At 37.5% G+C, this 17980-nt stretch overlaps 1 protein-coding gene across 1 annotated transcript; it reads left to right on the forward strand.

The window, feature by feature from the left end:
* Positions 1 to 4600: 4600 nt before the first annotated feature.
* hrh2b (histamine receptor H2b) lies at positions 4601 to 17458 on the forward strand. Its single transcript, XM_015961129.3, has 3 exons — positions 4601 to 4702; positions 13555 to 14423; positions 16442 to 17458. Exons 2-3 carry the CDS (start codon positions 13803 to 13805, stop codon positions 16904 to 16906), a joined length of 1086 nt encoding a protein of 361 aa, XP_015816615.1. The 5' UTR covers positions 4601 to 4702; positions 13555 to 13802; the 3' UTR covers positions 16907 to 17458.
* Positions 17459 to 17980: the final 522 nt, after the last annotated feature.

Genomic DNA, 17980 nt, shown 5'->3' on the forward strand with positions numbered 1-17980 from the left:
TAGTGGAATATAGTTTGTATATTCTTACACTGTTATTAGGTCCAGATATTATAATCAGAAGAGGTTGTTTTTACCTTCAGGGAGTTTTATTTAAACACCTTGTATTGACTTAGAGACAAGAAAAGAGAGAGTTGGGATTGTTTAAGGATCTTTAATTTCTATAATTATAAATTCAAACAATGTCCCAGGACTAACTCTATGATGGATGCATATGGATTTGAATGTTGAAGTGTTGCTGTGTGTGTGTGTGTGGGTTCAGAATCTCTAGGCTGAGGCAGGCGGATCTGGTAGTCTGATGTTATGACTAGGGTGCACGAGGCTTCAGAAGCTCATGACATGAAACGCCATCTTGTGCCGTGATTACGTACCTATGGAGTCTCCCGCGGTCAGATCAGGAGTGTCATATCCTCGAACCCCCTTGGTACTGGACTGATGAAACAGTGTTGCAGCACGACAAACCCGTCCACGGATAGCTCCGGCAGTAGCGGCAGGTCTCAGCACGTTCAGCTTTTATTGTGAAGGAACCGTCGTCTTGTTGTTCAAACGACAGAAATTCCCAGCTTGACAGTTCTCAGCTTAAAAGTAGAAAAACACAGCTGGCCAGACTGTAATCTCCTTTAGCGATGATGATTTGAGAGCTGGTTGAAACTACGTTGAGTCTATGATGTAACTCCTTTGGAACTCAGATGGAACTTCCTTGGAGCTGGGATGGAACTGAAGTTAAAATGGTGTTGCTCTGTTTTTATTAACTTAGTTGTTTATGAATCTTAGCAAATCAGAGTGGACAATTTACGTAAACAACCCAGATTCTGCCCTGCAACATACGGAAGCTCTGATTGGATGAGAACAATGTGTCATGCGTTCTTACGTTCTGTGGATCAGTATGTCTGGTGCACAGTCCTGTTTATTCATTAAACACATAAATCATGACATCTTGATTTCACAGATCATTCACCTGATTATTATTGATCAACATATGTTTTGATTAGCTTTATCACAAACAAAGTTCTTGGATTAATTAATGAAAAGCGTTCTTCTTCTTTCTTCTGTCTCCTTTCCTGGAATGTAAACATTCAGAAACAAGCACCCGACCTTTGCGATTCATGCACGCTGTTACTGTGTGAAGGGGCAGCTGTTAAGGGCAGACAATAGGATCTTAATAACGCTACAGCAGCATTGATGTTTTATCTCCCCGAAAACACAAGCCTGGTGGCTTTGCCATGTGGTAGAGTTTCTAATTCTAACAGTTAGCTTCTACTAGGCCAATATGTTCTCTGCTGTTTCCTGGAGGCTAAACCAACAACAGCCTTCCTCCATGCTTTCGTTCTTTTTTAAACACAGAAACAGTTTTGTTTACCTGTTTGTAGTTACAGTTTCGCCGACGGCTGCCGGCTTCTTCAGCCTTCCTCATCACAGGTTAAGGTGGGTGAATCTATAAATGTTAAGTGACAGTGTGACGTAGATCTTTCAGTATTTTCAAATCCTAGAGTTTCACCATCAATTTTCAATCAGAAGCTAATGCAGGAGATAGGTGTAGGAGACTATTTTCATGTTCAGTCTGTTAGAAAATTTCAGAGTGACAGATTATAATCAGAAATAATCACTAAAAAGTGCATCTAGAAAATAAAAAAATGCACCTTTATCTTTGCTAAATAGCTCAAGCTCAGTCAGATTGGATGGAGAGTGTCTGTGAACCACAAACAAAAGTTCAAAAGGAATATCTCAACTTTTTTAACCCTCTGGAGGCAGGCATTGCAGATATGCAACATTAAAACCTACCTACCTGGTTACTCCACATACATATTTCATGAACATTTTCTTTAACTCAGAAGTACCCCTGAAGGACTTTACAGTAGTTGTTCATCCTTTTATCAAAACTTATTTTGAGCCTGAGAGGGTTAAAGGAAATTAACAAAAGACCAAACATTGTATTTATAATTAAAAGCAACAACACAAATCAATCTAAAAGGTACAAAATAAGAACATGTCTGTATAAATGTTGATTGGAAACAGCTTATTAAAAGTGAAGACTTAAAACTTCCCAATGTTACAATTTGGTCAGATCCACATTTTTTCAGCCTAAACTATCAGAACAAGACGAGTTAAAACTAATGATTAAAAAAACTATTGATCAAAGCTAATATGTGCAGTAGTTTTGGAAAACCATCACACATTATTATTAATATGTCTGCTAAAGATTAATAAGTTGGCATTTGTTTTTGGAAATCATGTTCCCTGTCTATTATCAGTCAAAGCCTTAAGTAAATATTAGCTCCAGTCCCTAATTAATGGACTTCTGACATGGGTGGATAAGGCTGATTAAAAAGGATACCAGCTTGTACTTTCAGATGACGTTTTATGACCCTAGAAGTCAGCGTTGATAGAGGAAAGCTTATGTGCATCATCACAAAGCAGCTCGGGCTTTTCAACAGTGAGAAAAATCTTGTTAGTCTGAGTCATCGCTTCAGGCTCACCGACATCTCATTAACACACCAGGGAGATTGAAGGTGAATGACAGCAGAGTGTTGAGTCTCATTATTAATTTCTTCATAATCTAATAAATTAAAAAAATTACTTTAATGCTTCTTATGGAACATCTTTGGATTTCCTTCAAATACACAGAACAATTAGTGTTTGTGAAAAAGTGTGTGTTCTGATGTGTGTTTTGTTTTGTGTTTCAGTGCCACAAAGTACAAAAAACATGCAGATGATTTGCTTGAAATAATCAACAATTAACAAGACAGGTGAAGCGTCTCTACTGACGAATGTCTTTGAATCTGAAGCGAAAGTATTTCATTTACAGAAGCTGCTGAATTTTATTTTTGCAGCCAGCGTTTGCACACATATGGAGCTGAGAGCTTGTGATCATGATGGTTTTATATCATCCAATAGGAGAAAATGTGTGTTTGTATGGAATAAGCTGAATTTAAAATGATTATACCTCAGCTAGCCACTAGGGAGCATTTCTGTTTGGTTCTGTTTCAACCCTCAAGTTACTTTCCTCTGTCTCAATATTATACAGCAAGCTTGGAAAACTAAGCATCACTCTGTTGCTATGGAAACCAGGCCTCCAGTCCTTGATGTTGCTGAAGATCAGCTGCCTGGGGATGGATCATTCTAAGAACAAGAATGTAGTTCATTACATTAATGATGCACCAGTGTTGTAGTCTTCTGAAATTCTTCATCACCTGTTTTCTCAGAATAGAAATGTCTTGTTTTACTGGATTTAATTACTTTCTTCACCAATCAGACACCTTGCAAATAAAATGTTGATGTGAATATATATCTAAAGATAATTGTTTACTAAATCACATGAGGACAATTTAATTATTCACACTGAAAAATAATAATTGAAAGTATTAATTAAAAATATTTAACATCACTTTAACAGTTCATTTGTATATTCTAAGGGTTCTTTATGCAATCTGAGTGTTTACCATGTCAGTACCAACTATCGTCCAGCAGGGGACATAAAAGAGTAGCTCAGTTTATTTTTAAAAAAAAGTTGTTGTTTTTTTCAGCTATTAGAACCAAAACAAAGATATGGATTACATTACTACATTAATGCTTTTATTTTTCCCTCTTACGACACCAATTTACTATATTGATTTACAACCAAAAGCTGATAGTATCCTCTGAAAGTTAATGAAAAGCTTATTCAAATAATGACCAATGTTTGTTTCTATAATCCTCATTGACCTGATAGTTTTTATGAAGTCTACAAGCTCCCATTTCTAGTGAAACAAACACACGGTTTGTGATTCTCATGCTTTCCTCACCATAAAATCTATAGTGTTTATGGCTTGCTCTCAAAGTGATTTACTGTTGGGCTGGATGTGCGCACAACATGTTTTCTGTTGTGCATGTGTCAGGAGTGCAAAGCAATCCTGGACATTCAAAAGCAATGATCAATACACGTTTGACAAACAAAACAGGAATGAGTGTGTCCAACATACCCTACTACATTTTTATTCAAAAACAAATATGTTCTGCAGCAGGCCTGTTGGTGGCAGTTTGAAATGAACCAATGCTATTGTTTAATCTCTGTGCTGCCAGTTTCTGAAAGTTTGATTTAATTGCCAACTTTTTTTGTTTTTGAGACAAAAATGTCATTTAGGTGAGCAGGGACATGTTAGAAATTTCCTGTTTTAGGCAAAGGGTCACTATTTAACTGCGGTAGTCGTCATTTCTGATTATAATTTGAAATTTAGCATCAGATCACTCAATTGTTGTTCCTTTGTGGTCGTTTTGCATTTGTCTGCGGTTAATTTGATCCAATTTTGTTTGCTTTATTTGTTTTGAGAAATTTGAATCAGTTTGCATTTACACTTAATTACATCATTATTTACTTTTTAAATTGATATTTTAATTTTCTAATTGTGTATTGATGGATTGTTCTATCCTATCATAATTTGTCTTGTTTGGATTTGGTTTTTTGCTGTTTAAAAATATTGTTAGAATAAGACCTAACCCTAACCCCGTATGTAGAAATGCATGCAGAAAGCAAGCACACACGGAAAGGAGGCATTTGAGTGGACATGCTCTTGTTTATTAAAGGAGAAGCAGGAGGAGAGAAGAAGGGGTGGAGACAAGGAGCAGAGGGGGTGAGAAAAACATTTACAGTGGATCAAGGAACCAGAGAACATTCAAAGGTTTTGAAGAAGAGCAGAAACTAAAATAGAATCTGGACAAATTACAAAAGGTGAGATTTTTTTGTTTTTCTTAACACCGTCATGGTGGAGGATCCAGATAGAAAACAAGGTCTAAACAATAAACGTATTGCATTTATTCTAGGGATTGCAATTATGACTTTCAAAGCTTACATTTCTTTTAGAATGAACCGATGGTTAAATATTAGTATTTTAAAGGTGCACGGATATGTGTGGCTTCAACAGAGGGGTGTGTTGCTTAGATATTCATTCATCTCTCACATCTTTGTGTGTGTGTGTGTGTGTGGGGGGGGGGGGGTAAACAACAACAACAGGTGCACATAGAGAGCTGATTTAGCCTTGAATAAGCAACAATCACACAGAGAAGCTGTTTAATGCATCTATATAAACTATATCGTATTAAGACACTTTATACTTGTTAACATTCACTTTTCTTTTTTCATTCTCACATTACTTCAATGGAGCTTAGTTTGAATGAAAGTTCTGCTCTTGACATCAATCATCAAATGCTTTTGTTTTTGTCTGATTATAAATTCTTTGCCATTTTCTTGTCCTGATTCAGACTTGAATGAGAACATAAACGCTCAACATCGTTGTCATGAAAAAAATCATGCATTGGTTCAACATTTTAAAGCATTTGGGGTTCGTATACCTAAAAATTTGCATATAATTAACTTGGTATTTAAAATTTCAGACAGTTTGAATAATGTATGCAATAATTAATACTAGTTTGAACTATATCATGGGGCCTATTGCCTGCACATCTCCTGTTATTTATGGGTCAGAAAGTGTCCACAAGGTGGCCTCTTAAACCTAATCACTGATGCATTATAATGTCCTGGATGTTTTCTGCCTCTGCCTCTTGGAAGAACTTTGACCACTACTCTTTAATCTCTATATACTCCCCCTGGGTCAGGTCTTAATAACAACATCGCCTATCATAGCTATGCTGATGACACCCAGATCTACCTAGCCCTATCACCTAGTGACTGTCGGCCACTGAACTCACTCTGTCAGTGTGTAGAGCAAGTAAACGACTGGATGCAGTCAAACATCCTGCAACTAAACAAAGGCAAGACTGAAATTATTGTCTTTGGCAACAAGAAGGATAGAATGGATGTCATTGCTCAGCTGGACTAACAACAAAGACCCTGGTTAGAAATCTTGGTGTTGTCATTGACTCCGACCTGAACTTCTCTGGACATATTAAGGCTATAACTAAATCAGCATTGTATCGCCTTCATCAAATATCAAGAGTCAGAGGTCTCATGTCCAGACCAGACTTGGAGAAAACCATTCATGCTTCTATTTCTAATCGGCTGGACTACTGCAATGGTCTCCCAACTGGTCTTTCTAAAAAGGCTGTGAAGCAACAGCAGCTTGTTCAGAATGTTGCTGCTAGAGTCTTAACAAGAACGAAGAGAACAGAGCACATCACTCCTGTTCTTACATCCCTACACTGGTTACCAGTAAACTACAGAATAGATTTCAAAGTGCTCCTACTACTTTATAAATCACTCAATGGTATGGGACCAAACTACATGTCTGATCTTATTCCTGTATATACACCCAATAGGGCTCTGAGATGCCTTGGAAACAATCAGCTGGTAGAGCCACGGGTCAGAACAAAACATGGTGGAGATGCATTTAGTTACTATGCTGCTCACATATGGAATCAGCTTCCTCATTACCTCAGCTCTGCCCCAACCCTAGTGTTGTTTAAAACAAAACTAAAAACCCTAATTTACTCATCAGCCTCTAAATGAATTGTTTCTTATGCTGCGTCATCTCCACAGTAATCTGCACTGTAACTTTGTCTTCTCCTTTAGCTCTAAACTGTAATTCCATTTGTTTGTATTTTAATTTATGTTTTTATGTTGTTTTCATATCATGTCCTGATCATTGTAAAGCACACTGAATTGCCTCTGTGTTTGAAATGTGTTCTATAAATAAAGCTGCCTTGCCTTATAGAATAGAATAGAATAGAATAGAATAGAATAGAATAGAATAGAATAGAATAGAATAGAATAGAATAGAATGCTTCTATGGTCGTTGCATTGGTGGTGGTCAGAGGGACCAGTGGCATCAGTACTCAGCAGCCTTGCCTCAGTGCGCAGCAGGACAGCTGTAGCTACATTGTAGTTCATCATCACCAGGGTTTGAATGTGTGTGGATGGCTGATTGTGTTCTAAAGCACTTTGGAGGGAATCTAGGACTCTAGAAAGCACTATCAAATACAGGCCATTTATGTGCAGCAATATTCATCAAGATTGTCGTGGTTCACTGGAAACCCATTTTTCAACAATTAGTTCAAATTATAATTGGTCACTCTGAGATTTTCATGCAGGCTGAACGTCAAAATTGTCTCCTACACCTATCTCCTGCAATAGCTTCTGATAGAAAACAGAGGTGCCCAATCCTGATCCTGGAGAATCCAGCAGGTTTTACTTTTTACTCTACTTCAACACACCTGATTTCAATCAGCAGATGATTAGCAGGCGTCTGCAGAGCCTGATGAGCTGCTGCACAGGTGATGCAACCACTGAATCATGTTGGAGAAGAGAAAGCACAAAACCTCCTCGATACCGGCCCTCTAGGACCATAATTGGGTTTTGGATTTGAAAATCCTCACAGATCTACGTCACACTGTCACTGAACATTCATGGACTCACCCATCTTGACTCACGACGGGGAAGGCTGTTGTTGCTTTAGCATCCAGGAAACAGCAGAGAACATCTCGGCTAGTAGCATTAGCATTAGCATCTCCACTACACAGCAGAATGCCTTCAGGCTTGTGTTATTTGTGAAGATAAAACATCAACATTGCAGAGAAAATGGTGTCAGTAATAGAGTTGTGTTGCTGTCATCCAATCAGAGGTAAAATATCCAAAAATCAGGAAATAAGACTTCAAATCCTAATCTGGCTGACTTCTAGTTCCTGGACATGGTGCAGCGGAGCTTCTTTTCCCCAGAGTATGACTTCTATAGACCTCTGCAAATGTATTGATTAAATGAGTGAGCCACACCTTTAAATGACAGACTCTTACATGCAGCAAACATTCTAACCAGCAACAACATGAACATGAAAATACAGTAAAAAGGTACAATGGAAAAAACATTCAAAATATGTATAAAATAGATCAAATTAAGAAAATCAATAAAATTACATACAAAACTGCACATATGAATTGTGGGTAGACATTGCACATAATCATGGCCATTGCCCTAAAAGCCATGTGTGTGACACGCATATATGTGTGTATGTAGGCATATATGTGTGATACTGTGGAATGGGAGTGTGTACCGTTCCTGTTCAGTGAGTGTACAGCTGTTCCTCAGCTTGGAGATGTGACATTTGAGGACTCTTTAGTGCCTGAGAGCAGTAGAGTAAACAGATCATGACATGGGTGAGTGCTGTCCTCAGGGATCCTGCAGACTGAACTATAGCAGTGAAAAAATACTCACTTGTTAGCCATGCCATGTATTTAGCAGTAGCTCAGCACATAAAGTTTTCACTATGTGACTGCATGAATCAGATTTGCGGCTTTTCACATTAACCCATCGTAAACAAGTTAAAGCTCTTAATTCCTCCACAGATTCAACTCTGAGGGACCCAACAAAGAAGATTTATTTTTATAGTTGGATAAAATAGAAATAAACCATAAGGTGAGCTGTAAAGTGCTCTCTTGTTGGTCGTGATTCCATAACAAAGTGTTGTGTTTCACCTGTCACTGAAACGATAAAGCTCATTAGAAGCAGGACACAACCAAAGGGTTGACAAGCCTCTTTATTTACAGTTTTTTCATCCCTTTTGAATGTTTATGACCATTAAATCCTGCTTATAATGACACTGTAGCAGCTATTTCAACTTTCCAAGTTCTGAACAAACACCATTATAAAGTAAACAAATAGTGTTTATCCTCCCTCAGGGAAATCTACTTAAAGGAGAAGAAAGCTTCTTTACTTTCATAAACTTGTTGCATAAAAGGGGAAAGTTCACTACTTTTTCAAGTTCTGAAAATGTCCAAAGTTGACATCAAATGATGTTCTAGTTTTTATCTGGTGAGTCAAATCCAAACAGATTATTAAATGGGTGGAAGAATGGCATTTATTTAAAGTTGGAAACTGATCTTTGAGCCTCTATAAAGCATATAAAACTTTGTTGGATTTATATATTTCTACTGATTTTAATTCATTCAACATGAACTGTGTTAAAGGTCCCAGGGGGGTGTTTATTTTGAGTAAATGATAAATGAATTTACTGATTTTACTGTTTGTCCATAATTTCCTCCACCGTAATATAAACGTCATAACTATTGAACTTATCACTTTAACTACCATTACTTGATTTTATTGTCTAACTTGTCCTCACAACGTGGATTAGATTCCACTGGGAAACATGCAACGCAAAACAGGAACCACTGCCACTGAACAAAATATTTATTATGGGTAATCTACCACTTCTTTTGATTTCTCCTGCTTTTCTGGCTACTGAAAATTTGATAAACTGTGCAAACATAACATGAATGAGCACATCCCACTAAGCCTGCGTCACAAAACGTGAGCTGGTGATGTGTTATCTTAGTAATATACCTCCTACTGAATTTTGTTTATGCTGCTGTTCATTTTGAACAGGTAAGTTAGATTCAGCTTACGGTTCAGAAAGCCTTAACATGTTATAATAAAGGTTGTACAAAGTAAAAGTTTCAGTAATTTAGTCTGTTAGGTGATTTAGCACTCTATAATTTATCACATTGCATTATTTTGTACATTAGTGTATTGCATTGAATCACGAGACAATATTGTTATGTACTGTGTTGTATGATGGACATATTTTATGTTGTATTGTACCATGCTGCATCATATTGTACCACATCTTCCAACAACACATTTATATCATAGCGCTAGAGTCCTTCTGTCTCCCACCTCCTGCACTGGATCAACCCAAGAAAGAGCTGGCTGTATTAACCCTCTCAGGCTCAAAATAAGTTTTGATAAAAGGACGAACAACTAAGTCCTTCAGGGGTACTTCTGAGTTTTAAAAAATGCTCATGAAATACAAATGTGGAGTAACCAGGTAGGTAGGTTTTAACTGTTGTAAATCTGCAACACCTGCCTCCAGAGGGTTAATGAGCTTTTCAAATCTCTTCCTCTCAGCCATAGGTAAGCTTCTCCCCCAAGAAACCACACCATAAAAGATGGCTGATGCTGTCTAATAGCTTGGTTCCACCGCAGGGTTTGGGACGGTGCGGGGCGGGTCATCATGGGCCAGCATGGAGCGGTATTGGCCTGCTACTTCAGGAGACCATTTCAATAGTGGTTTGGCCTCTCACTTGGCAGGTGGGGTTAACTGTACTGTGTAATTTCATGAATAAATTAAGCAACCATTCAGAATTTTTAAAGTGCATCCAGCACGTCAAACCATCTCTGTCTATTTCTCCCAGTTGCACTGTGGCTGTTGCTGTCCTTAACTTTTCTATATTGGGCTTTTAATTTCTTCAGCTTGGCTTAAAACTGTTCCGATGTCCGCTTGAATCCTTCGGCTGAAATCCACGGAGAAACTTTGTTAAAAACTTTCATTCCTTACCGATCTGCTTAGCTCGTCCTGAATGTGGCTATTGCCAACAATGTCGAGGAGTGTTTGGAGCCCTGAAGCTGACCAAACCTTGCTGCTGCTTGCTGATATTTTCTCATCATCGTGTGTAACTATCATAAATACAAACAATGGAACTCCGGGGTTTTTTTTTTTGTTGTTTTTTTTTTTGCTTGTTGTAGGTAGCATAGCATAGCATAGCATAGTTTATTTATATAGCACATTTAAAATGCAGCATGCGAGCTGCCCAAAGTGCTGCACAGGCTAAAACAAAACACAACATTACAAGGAGCTAAAACAAAGGATAAAAATCTCAATTAAAAGCAGAGAAAACATGATGAATACTAAGAGCACATTAAAACAATGACACAATAAAACACTAAAACGAGTCACAGCAATGGAACTCCGGGGTTTTTTTTTGTTGTTGTTTTTTTTTTGCTTGTTGTAGGTAGCATAGCATAGCATAGCATAGTTTATTTATATAGCACATTTAAAATGCAGCATGCGAGCTGCCCAAAGTGCTGCACAGGCTAAAACAAAACACAACATTACAAGGAGCTAAAACAAAGGATAAAAATCTCAATTAAAAGCAGAGAAAACATGATGAATACTAAGAGCACATTAAAACAATGACACAATAAAACACTAAAACGAGTCACAGGTAGTGACGTATTTCTGTCCCCCAATTGGTGGACTGTGTTGTTGCTCCGTCCTAACTGTTCTGAAACATTTTGCTATGAACTTACAACAGAAGGGGGCCACGATAGTACCATTAGTGGTGCAGTCCAGGCCGGTTGTATGGACCCTCTCTATTTGCATTAGGATAAGAGAGTTGCAAGTCAAAAGCCTGAATTAGCAACTGTGAATAAATAACAATGTCATGCATTGCTATAAAGACTGTTGATGTAATGGAAAAATAAAATACGTCCCAGAGCTAAACCCTGGGGAACACTTTTGGTTTCTTGTATTAAAAGGTGTGGGAGTCAAGCCACCAAAGCACACTGTCTTCTGTCAGTCTTGTTTTTTGTTTGTAAATCCTCAATGTACCTTTTTGGAGATGCCTAGAATCTGTTTCCACATTCAAAGATTAAAGTCTGAGTGATGCTAGGACAATCCATTTTCACATCATCAAATTAAATTAGCTGTTACTGTGAAATTGGTTTAGCTTGTTTATTATTAAATAAAGCAAATACAGTTTGGGCTTCATTCATCAGTGTTATCTCAGCCTCATGATCCGATAAGGACAGCTCGAGCTTTCAAAGAAAATTCAAAAGAAAACAAACACGTGTGTGTCATGTTGTTTTATTGGATTTTTACAAGTATTTCTTTATTTTATTTATAATTTTTTTGGGGGGGTGGGAACTTTTTGTTTTTCACAGTTGTTTTGGATTTGTAGTACTGTAAAAAATGTTTTATACATAATTTAAGGATACTAATTAAAAACACTGAAAATATTATTTTAATAATGGACTAAAAAAAGAACATTTGAGTCTTCATAAATAATAAAATAAGATCAAAGTGGATCTAAATGAAATATTGCAGTGCAAGAAGCCACATCCTCTTTAAGGGATGCAGGGTCTCGGGTTAATGCTCAGTTTGGGGTTTATTTTGAGAAATGGATGGTGGGATACTTTGATTTGTTTGTCTTTTGTCAAACTAGTTTTAGATTTATATGACCCATTGGACCAAATGTTTTACAACAGTTTTTAAGATTTTGTCTTACGACCCCAACAGTAGCAAGTAAGTGAATATAAAACATCATCACCATCATCATCATCAACATCATCATCATCATCAATTATCCTGTTTTTCACATGCACTTCTACTCTGAATTCTATTTATTTTAACAGCTAAAGTTAAAGCTTCAATAGCAAATTTGGAAAATGAGTTAACTTAAAATGTTTTCATGTGTCTTAACAACCTAAAATATTGCAGCTAGAAATATATTGATTAAAAAATAAATCAATAAATAAAGTGGTTCTCTCGCATTTGTCTAAAAACCTCCACCAGCAATATGGCTTGGACTGAAAGCAACTATTGGACCATCCAGTCGTCGGTCTTGCCAAACCATCATATTTCTGCACTTCACTGGGTCCTCCATTCATTAGTATGTGCAGCAAAAGAACACAACAGGTGTGAGATGTCCGTGGCTCAATAATATCAAAGAAGGAGGATAAGCTGGCTGATACCACTTCAACTACCAGAGTCCCAAAAAGAAAAACATAATTTGAAGTCAAAAAAAGTAGTTTAGATCTAGAAAATGGCGTATGGTGTTTAGAACCATCTCGTTTTCTCTGGGAATGCAGGATTCCGATTTCGTGGGTCAATGCAAAAATTTCGTGGAGGATGGGAAAAACGTTACGTATAAAAAGTTTGTATAAATGGCTTTATTACACTAAGCAAATAATAATAATAATAACTGTGAGTGTATATACAGTATGTTCTTTTTTGTTTGTTTGTTTGGTTTGGTTTCTTCCAACTTCATAAAATGTCAGTTGTGATGTTTTTGTTGTAAAGCTCCAAAGTGAGTTTAGTTTCTCATCTGGTTCACCAGAAACGCATCGTCATCAATGTAGGAATTAATGTCTCTAAGCTATATCACAAACAGCCACTAAATGTTATAAATCATTCGATTCACTCCTGATCAAGTTTTTATTTTGTCAATTTCAAAGCTGTTCCTGACAAAAAGGGAAGACTCATGAGTTAATACTAATGCCAATATGTCCATGCTTTTGTATGATCACCCACAATAAAGATCAATACAGCCCTGAATTTTACTTTTATAGTTACCTCATTTACAGTTTTTGTTATCACATGAAGCTGAATATATAGTCTTTGTGGGTTCTGTGTATGATGTTGTCACAAATGTGTCTGAAATCCAAAATAGAAGGCTTTAATCCCTTAGCTGCCCTTTAATTTCTTATTTAGGGCTTTTGCTCTTGTAGATTTTATGAGAGGATGCCCTTCATCGAACATCCTGGCTCAGCAGAGTTTTACAAAATTACATTCTGGATCGGGAGGTCAGTTCATAAAGGGGGAAAAGTAAAGGGGGAAAAAATCTACCTGATGGGACAAATTTATGGGAAAAGGTTTGTATTCGGCTTGTAATCAGCTGACTGAACCCTGAATTGATATTTTTATCCAATCTTACATTCAATAATGTTTCATTCAATAATTGCAATTGACAGATTCTAATGTATCTTCATTTAATGATAAACTGACATGCATGTGATTGTTTTTTATTGATTGTGTTGTTTATTTTATTAATTCTAATGCTTTTTTTTTTTGCAGAAGAGTTGTTGTCTTTGGGCTTGTGGAGTTATCACTGTTATAGAAATGGCCAAGAAGAGGATTCCATTAAGACATTCATCAGTGGACCTCATACCCTTTCCAACCAAATGCCATGAGGATGATCATCTGATGGATAAGTGAAGTGCCCGAGACTATTTGGAAAAGTGGATGATCTATTTGAAACAATACTTTGTCATAATAAATAATAATTAAAAATCTGCAGGAGTAAGCCAAAGCTGGAGGCAGCCATGATGTTAACAGTTCTTCGTTGGTTGTTCCTCGTGTCTGTAATAATCCTGACCATTGGTGGAAACGTCCTGGTGTGCTTGGCTGTTGGGCTCAGCCGACGACTGTGGCGGATTGCCAACTGCTTTGTGGTGTCGCTGGCGGTGGCAGATCTCCTGCTTGGCCTGCTAGTGCTGCCGCTTTCTGCAACTGTTGAGCTGCGTGATGGGAAATGGCCTTTTGGAGGGACCTTGTGTGACATTTACATCTCGCTGGATATCATGCTGTGTACATGCTCCATCCTGACCCTCCTGGCAATCAGTGTGAACAGATATCTGGCCATTTCATCACCCCTCAGCCACTGTCAAAAGGTTACTCCTCAAAGGGTGGCACTGGCCATCATCTCCATCTGGAGCTTGTCATTGGCTGTAGCCTTTTTGCCCGTCCACCTGGGCTGGAACACAGCGGATTACAGGGTACAGAACCTGGACTGGGTCACTGGGGATGAGGACAAGGAGGGACGCTACTGCCAGTTTGAATGGAACAACAACTATGTTCTAATTTATGCCTTTGGCTCTTTTTACCTACCTCTGTTGCTTATGTGTGGAATGTATCTTTGTATTTTCAGAGTGGCTCGAGAACAGGTTAGTGTTTTGCACTAACATCATATACATTTAATTAAAACAAGACAATCATGTCTAGAAGTGTTTTAACAACTCCCTTCAGTAATATAAATAGATAAAAAAATGTAATGACGCGAGTCATAATTCTTTCTATGTCGCACAGTTTGACCTTTTATTCGTAAGCCAAGGAAAGTTGTCGAAAGAGGCCATTAAAGTAAATTTGTTTCCCACAGTTAGCAAATCATACTTATTATTATGGTGACCCAATATATCTTAAATGCCATTATTAAAACTGCAATACCCACCCCTTAACCCAACCCCAAGTTAATCCTACCTTGAAAGCAAATATTTTTTTAAAGAGAGTATTTCTGAGTTTGTTTGTTTTTTTCCAATTAGGTTTGCTTTAATTTGTTTAGCCTTGACCATTTTGAAAGTACAGAAGGTTGACATCCTGGACAATATGTTTCGACACACCTGAATAAAATGATTTAATCACCTCATTATCATGTTAATTTCTGAAGAGGCCTGGTAATTACTCATTAATTTTTATCAAGTTGAAGCAACAAAACAACAGGATTTTGTTGCAGGATTTTAGTTCTCCAGGACAGGACTTTTGTATGAAAGAAATACAGTCTCACCAGAAAATGAATTTATTAGACATTACATTTATGACACTGAATTTTTATTCTGTGATATTATGTATTTTAATTTGTTTGACTTAAAATACACCAGTGTGGACGAATGAAGGGACAACATGAGTTAGTTCTGACCACATTCTTTATTCACTCCAATTGAATAATGCACAAATGAAACAAATCACACCTCCTTCCATATATGTCACATCCTGTCTTCTTCCTATACTGTTGTTTATGCCCAAAATTGAGCCCCAAGGCTGGGCTGAACTACTTAATATTGCCCCTTAAAATGATGTACAGGGGCACAGATATTCGTAATGTCCTTGTCATGAGGCTGATTGACTGTGAAGCTTAAGCGAGCAGCAAGAGCTCCAGGACTTTGACATTTCATGAGAACCAGGGGTTACGACCTCAAAAACTGCCCAAAATAAAGCTCACTGTACCTTGGGAAGCTTCCTGTGGAGCTCCCGCCAAACACTACAGTGACCTAGAGGCCTCTCCTATTAACCCACTAATGATCTTCTGTGGCTCCTACTTAAACCTCAAGGGGCACAGACATTGGTAATTTCCTTGCCATGAGGCTGATTGCCTATAAAGCTTAAGCTAGCAGTGCAAGCTCCAGAACTTAGACATTTCATGACAACCAGGGGTGATTTCCTGGAGAGTTCTCGCCAAATTCTCTGGTGCTCCAGAGGCCTCTCCTGCTAACCTGCCAATGGTCTTCTGCCTCTCCTTCCAAAACTTCTAGGAGCACAGTACCTTCACTTTTCCTTGCTATGAGGGCAATCGCCTGTGAAGCTTAAGCGAGCAGCGCGTGGGCAATAGGACCAATTCCACAGATTTTAATGGGGATTTCAACAGTTTGAATTGGGGAATATCCTCCACAAACCCCAAGTGGTGGTCTGGAGGTCACCCTGGCCAGTCTGGAGCAAAGTCAAAGAAGTGCCAGATTTGTCATATAAAAAGTCATATTCTGGTGAGACTGTATTTCTTCTACACTTTTGTCCAACACCATGAGTTAAACATTGTTGCCATGTTGTGTTTTTGGAACAATACTCTGAGGGCATGGGGCTGAAAGTGCTGTCAACTCCCTTACACACATTTATGGTATTCAAACAGTCAAATAACACACACACACACACACACACACACACACACACACACACACACACACACACACACACACACACACACACACACACACACACACACACATATGCATAGCTAGAGAAAGTTTTCAGGGCCCAGCAATTTTAACACATTACCCATAATGCAACTAAATGGAATGTCTTCTCATATTTTTAAGAAACATAACGTCAAAAATTTCAATTTTCTTACAAATAATCCAATGGTGTCATTGTATTAATCTATTTCTCTAAATCTTTGTCATCATCTTCCTTTTAGGTGCGGCGTATCCGTGCTACCACCCCCTCATTTGCACGTTCCGCAACAGCAACCTTAGCTCGTGAGCACAAAGCCACGGTGACCCTGGCAGCCGTACTGGGTGCGTTTATCATCTGTTGGTTCCCTTACTTCACCTTCTTCACTTGCATGGGCATAAAGGAAAAGACAAACCCTCCAAACACACTTCATTCAGTGGTCCTGTGGCTCGGCTACTTCAACTCAACTCTGAATCCCATCCTTTACCCAGCATTCAACAGGGATTTCCGTCAGGCCTATGGAGAGCTGCTTCGAGGTCCATCACGAAGAAACCTGCAGCTCACTCACGTGTCTGTGCAAAGCCGACTAGCTTTCATTAATGCAATCAGGGCCTCCCATCAGTCTAAGAAAAGTTTAGAAACAGTTCAAATGGAAAATGAGAAGAGCCTTCCGCTATTTGAGAAGAACAGCCCCGATGACCCCAAATGAAGATCCTCTTTCACTGACGAACAGCTCAAAGTACAAGATTAGCTAACAATTTACAGTGTCAGTTAGATCTTTAATTTATCAAAACAGAGATTATTCAACTCAGAGTGCAGCAGGGAATGTTATATCACCGTTTTTAAACATTTGGAGAAAGCATAATATGAAGTCTATTGGTGACGTAGAGTATGTTTTGATCATATTTTCTCAGGTAAGTTTGCAAAACTAGTCAACATATTTTTCAGTTATAATTGTATGGAGACTGTTAGTTAAAGGTTTGCCAGCTCTTCTATGTTTTGAGGCCAGCAGGCTAATTTGATATGCAGGCTGAGTGTATGTTTGACACGATTCTAGTTAAATACCCTGCAAGGCTTCCTGTGGTTTTAGCAGTAACTGAAAATTTATTCTACAAAACTATAACTTCATGATATTAATGATTCTTGATATATAGTGAAGCCCAGTCACATTGAATTTTGTCCGACTTTATAATGAAATTTTACTGCAACACGTTAAGTAAACTAAAGGACAAGATGAAAATCTGAACACTGTGAAAATATTGAATCATCGTTAATATAATATTAATGTATATATATATATATATATATATATATATATATATATATATATATATATATATATATATATATATATATATATATATATATATATATATATATATATATATATTAATAAGGTTGGTGCTATTGAGACTTTAATGCATCACACAGATTGTTTTTCTGCAGATATTTTACTACAATGTGTGCTGTATTCATAACAAAGTCTACAAAGGTAACTGTAATCTTTAAATCTTAATTTATTGAATGCAACAGTTGTCATGAATATTATAATTGAAATGTTATGTGCGTCAGAATCATTTAAAGAAACTTGATTTATTTCATATATTGCATACACAACAAATGTGTTATCAAATAGTTGTAGCTTACTGTCATTGCAATAAGCTAATTAACTATTTGAATGTGCATAATGGGGAAACATGCTGTTGTACCATTGTATTGTGGTCTTTATCAAAAACAATCTAGTCACAGTCTAAATTGCATCATTTTCATGATTAAAAAAACA

This window comes from Nothobranchius furzeri, chromosome 10 (assembly GCF_043380555.1).
Source record: "Nothobranchius furzeri strain GRZ-AD chromosome 10, NfurGRZ-RIMD1, whole genome shotgun sequence".
NCBI classification, from domain to species: Eukaryota; Metazoa; Chordata; class Actinopteri; order Cyprinodontiformes; family Nothobranchiidae; genus Nothobranchius; species Nothobranchius furzeri.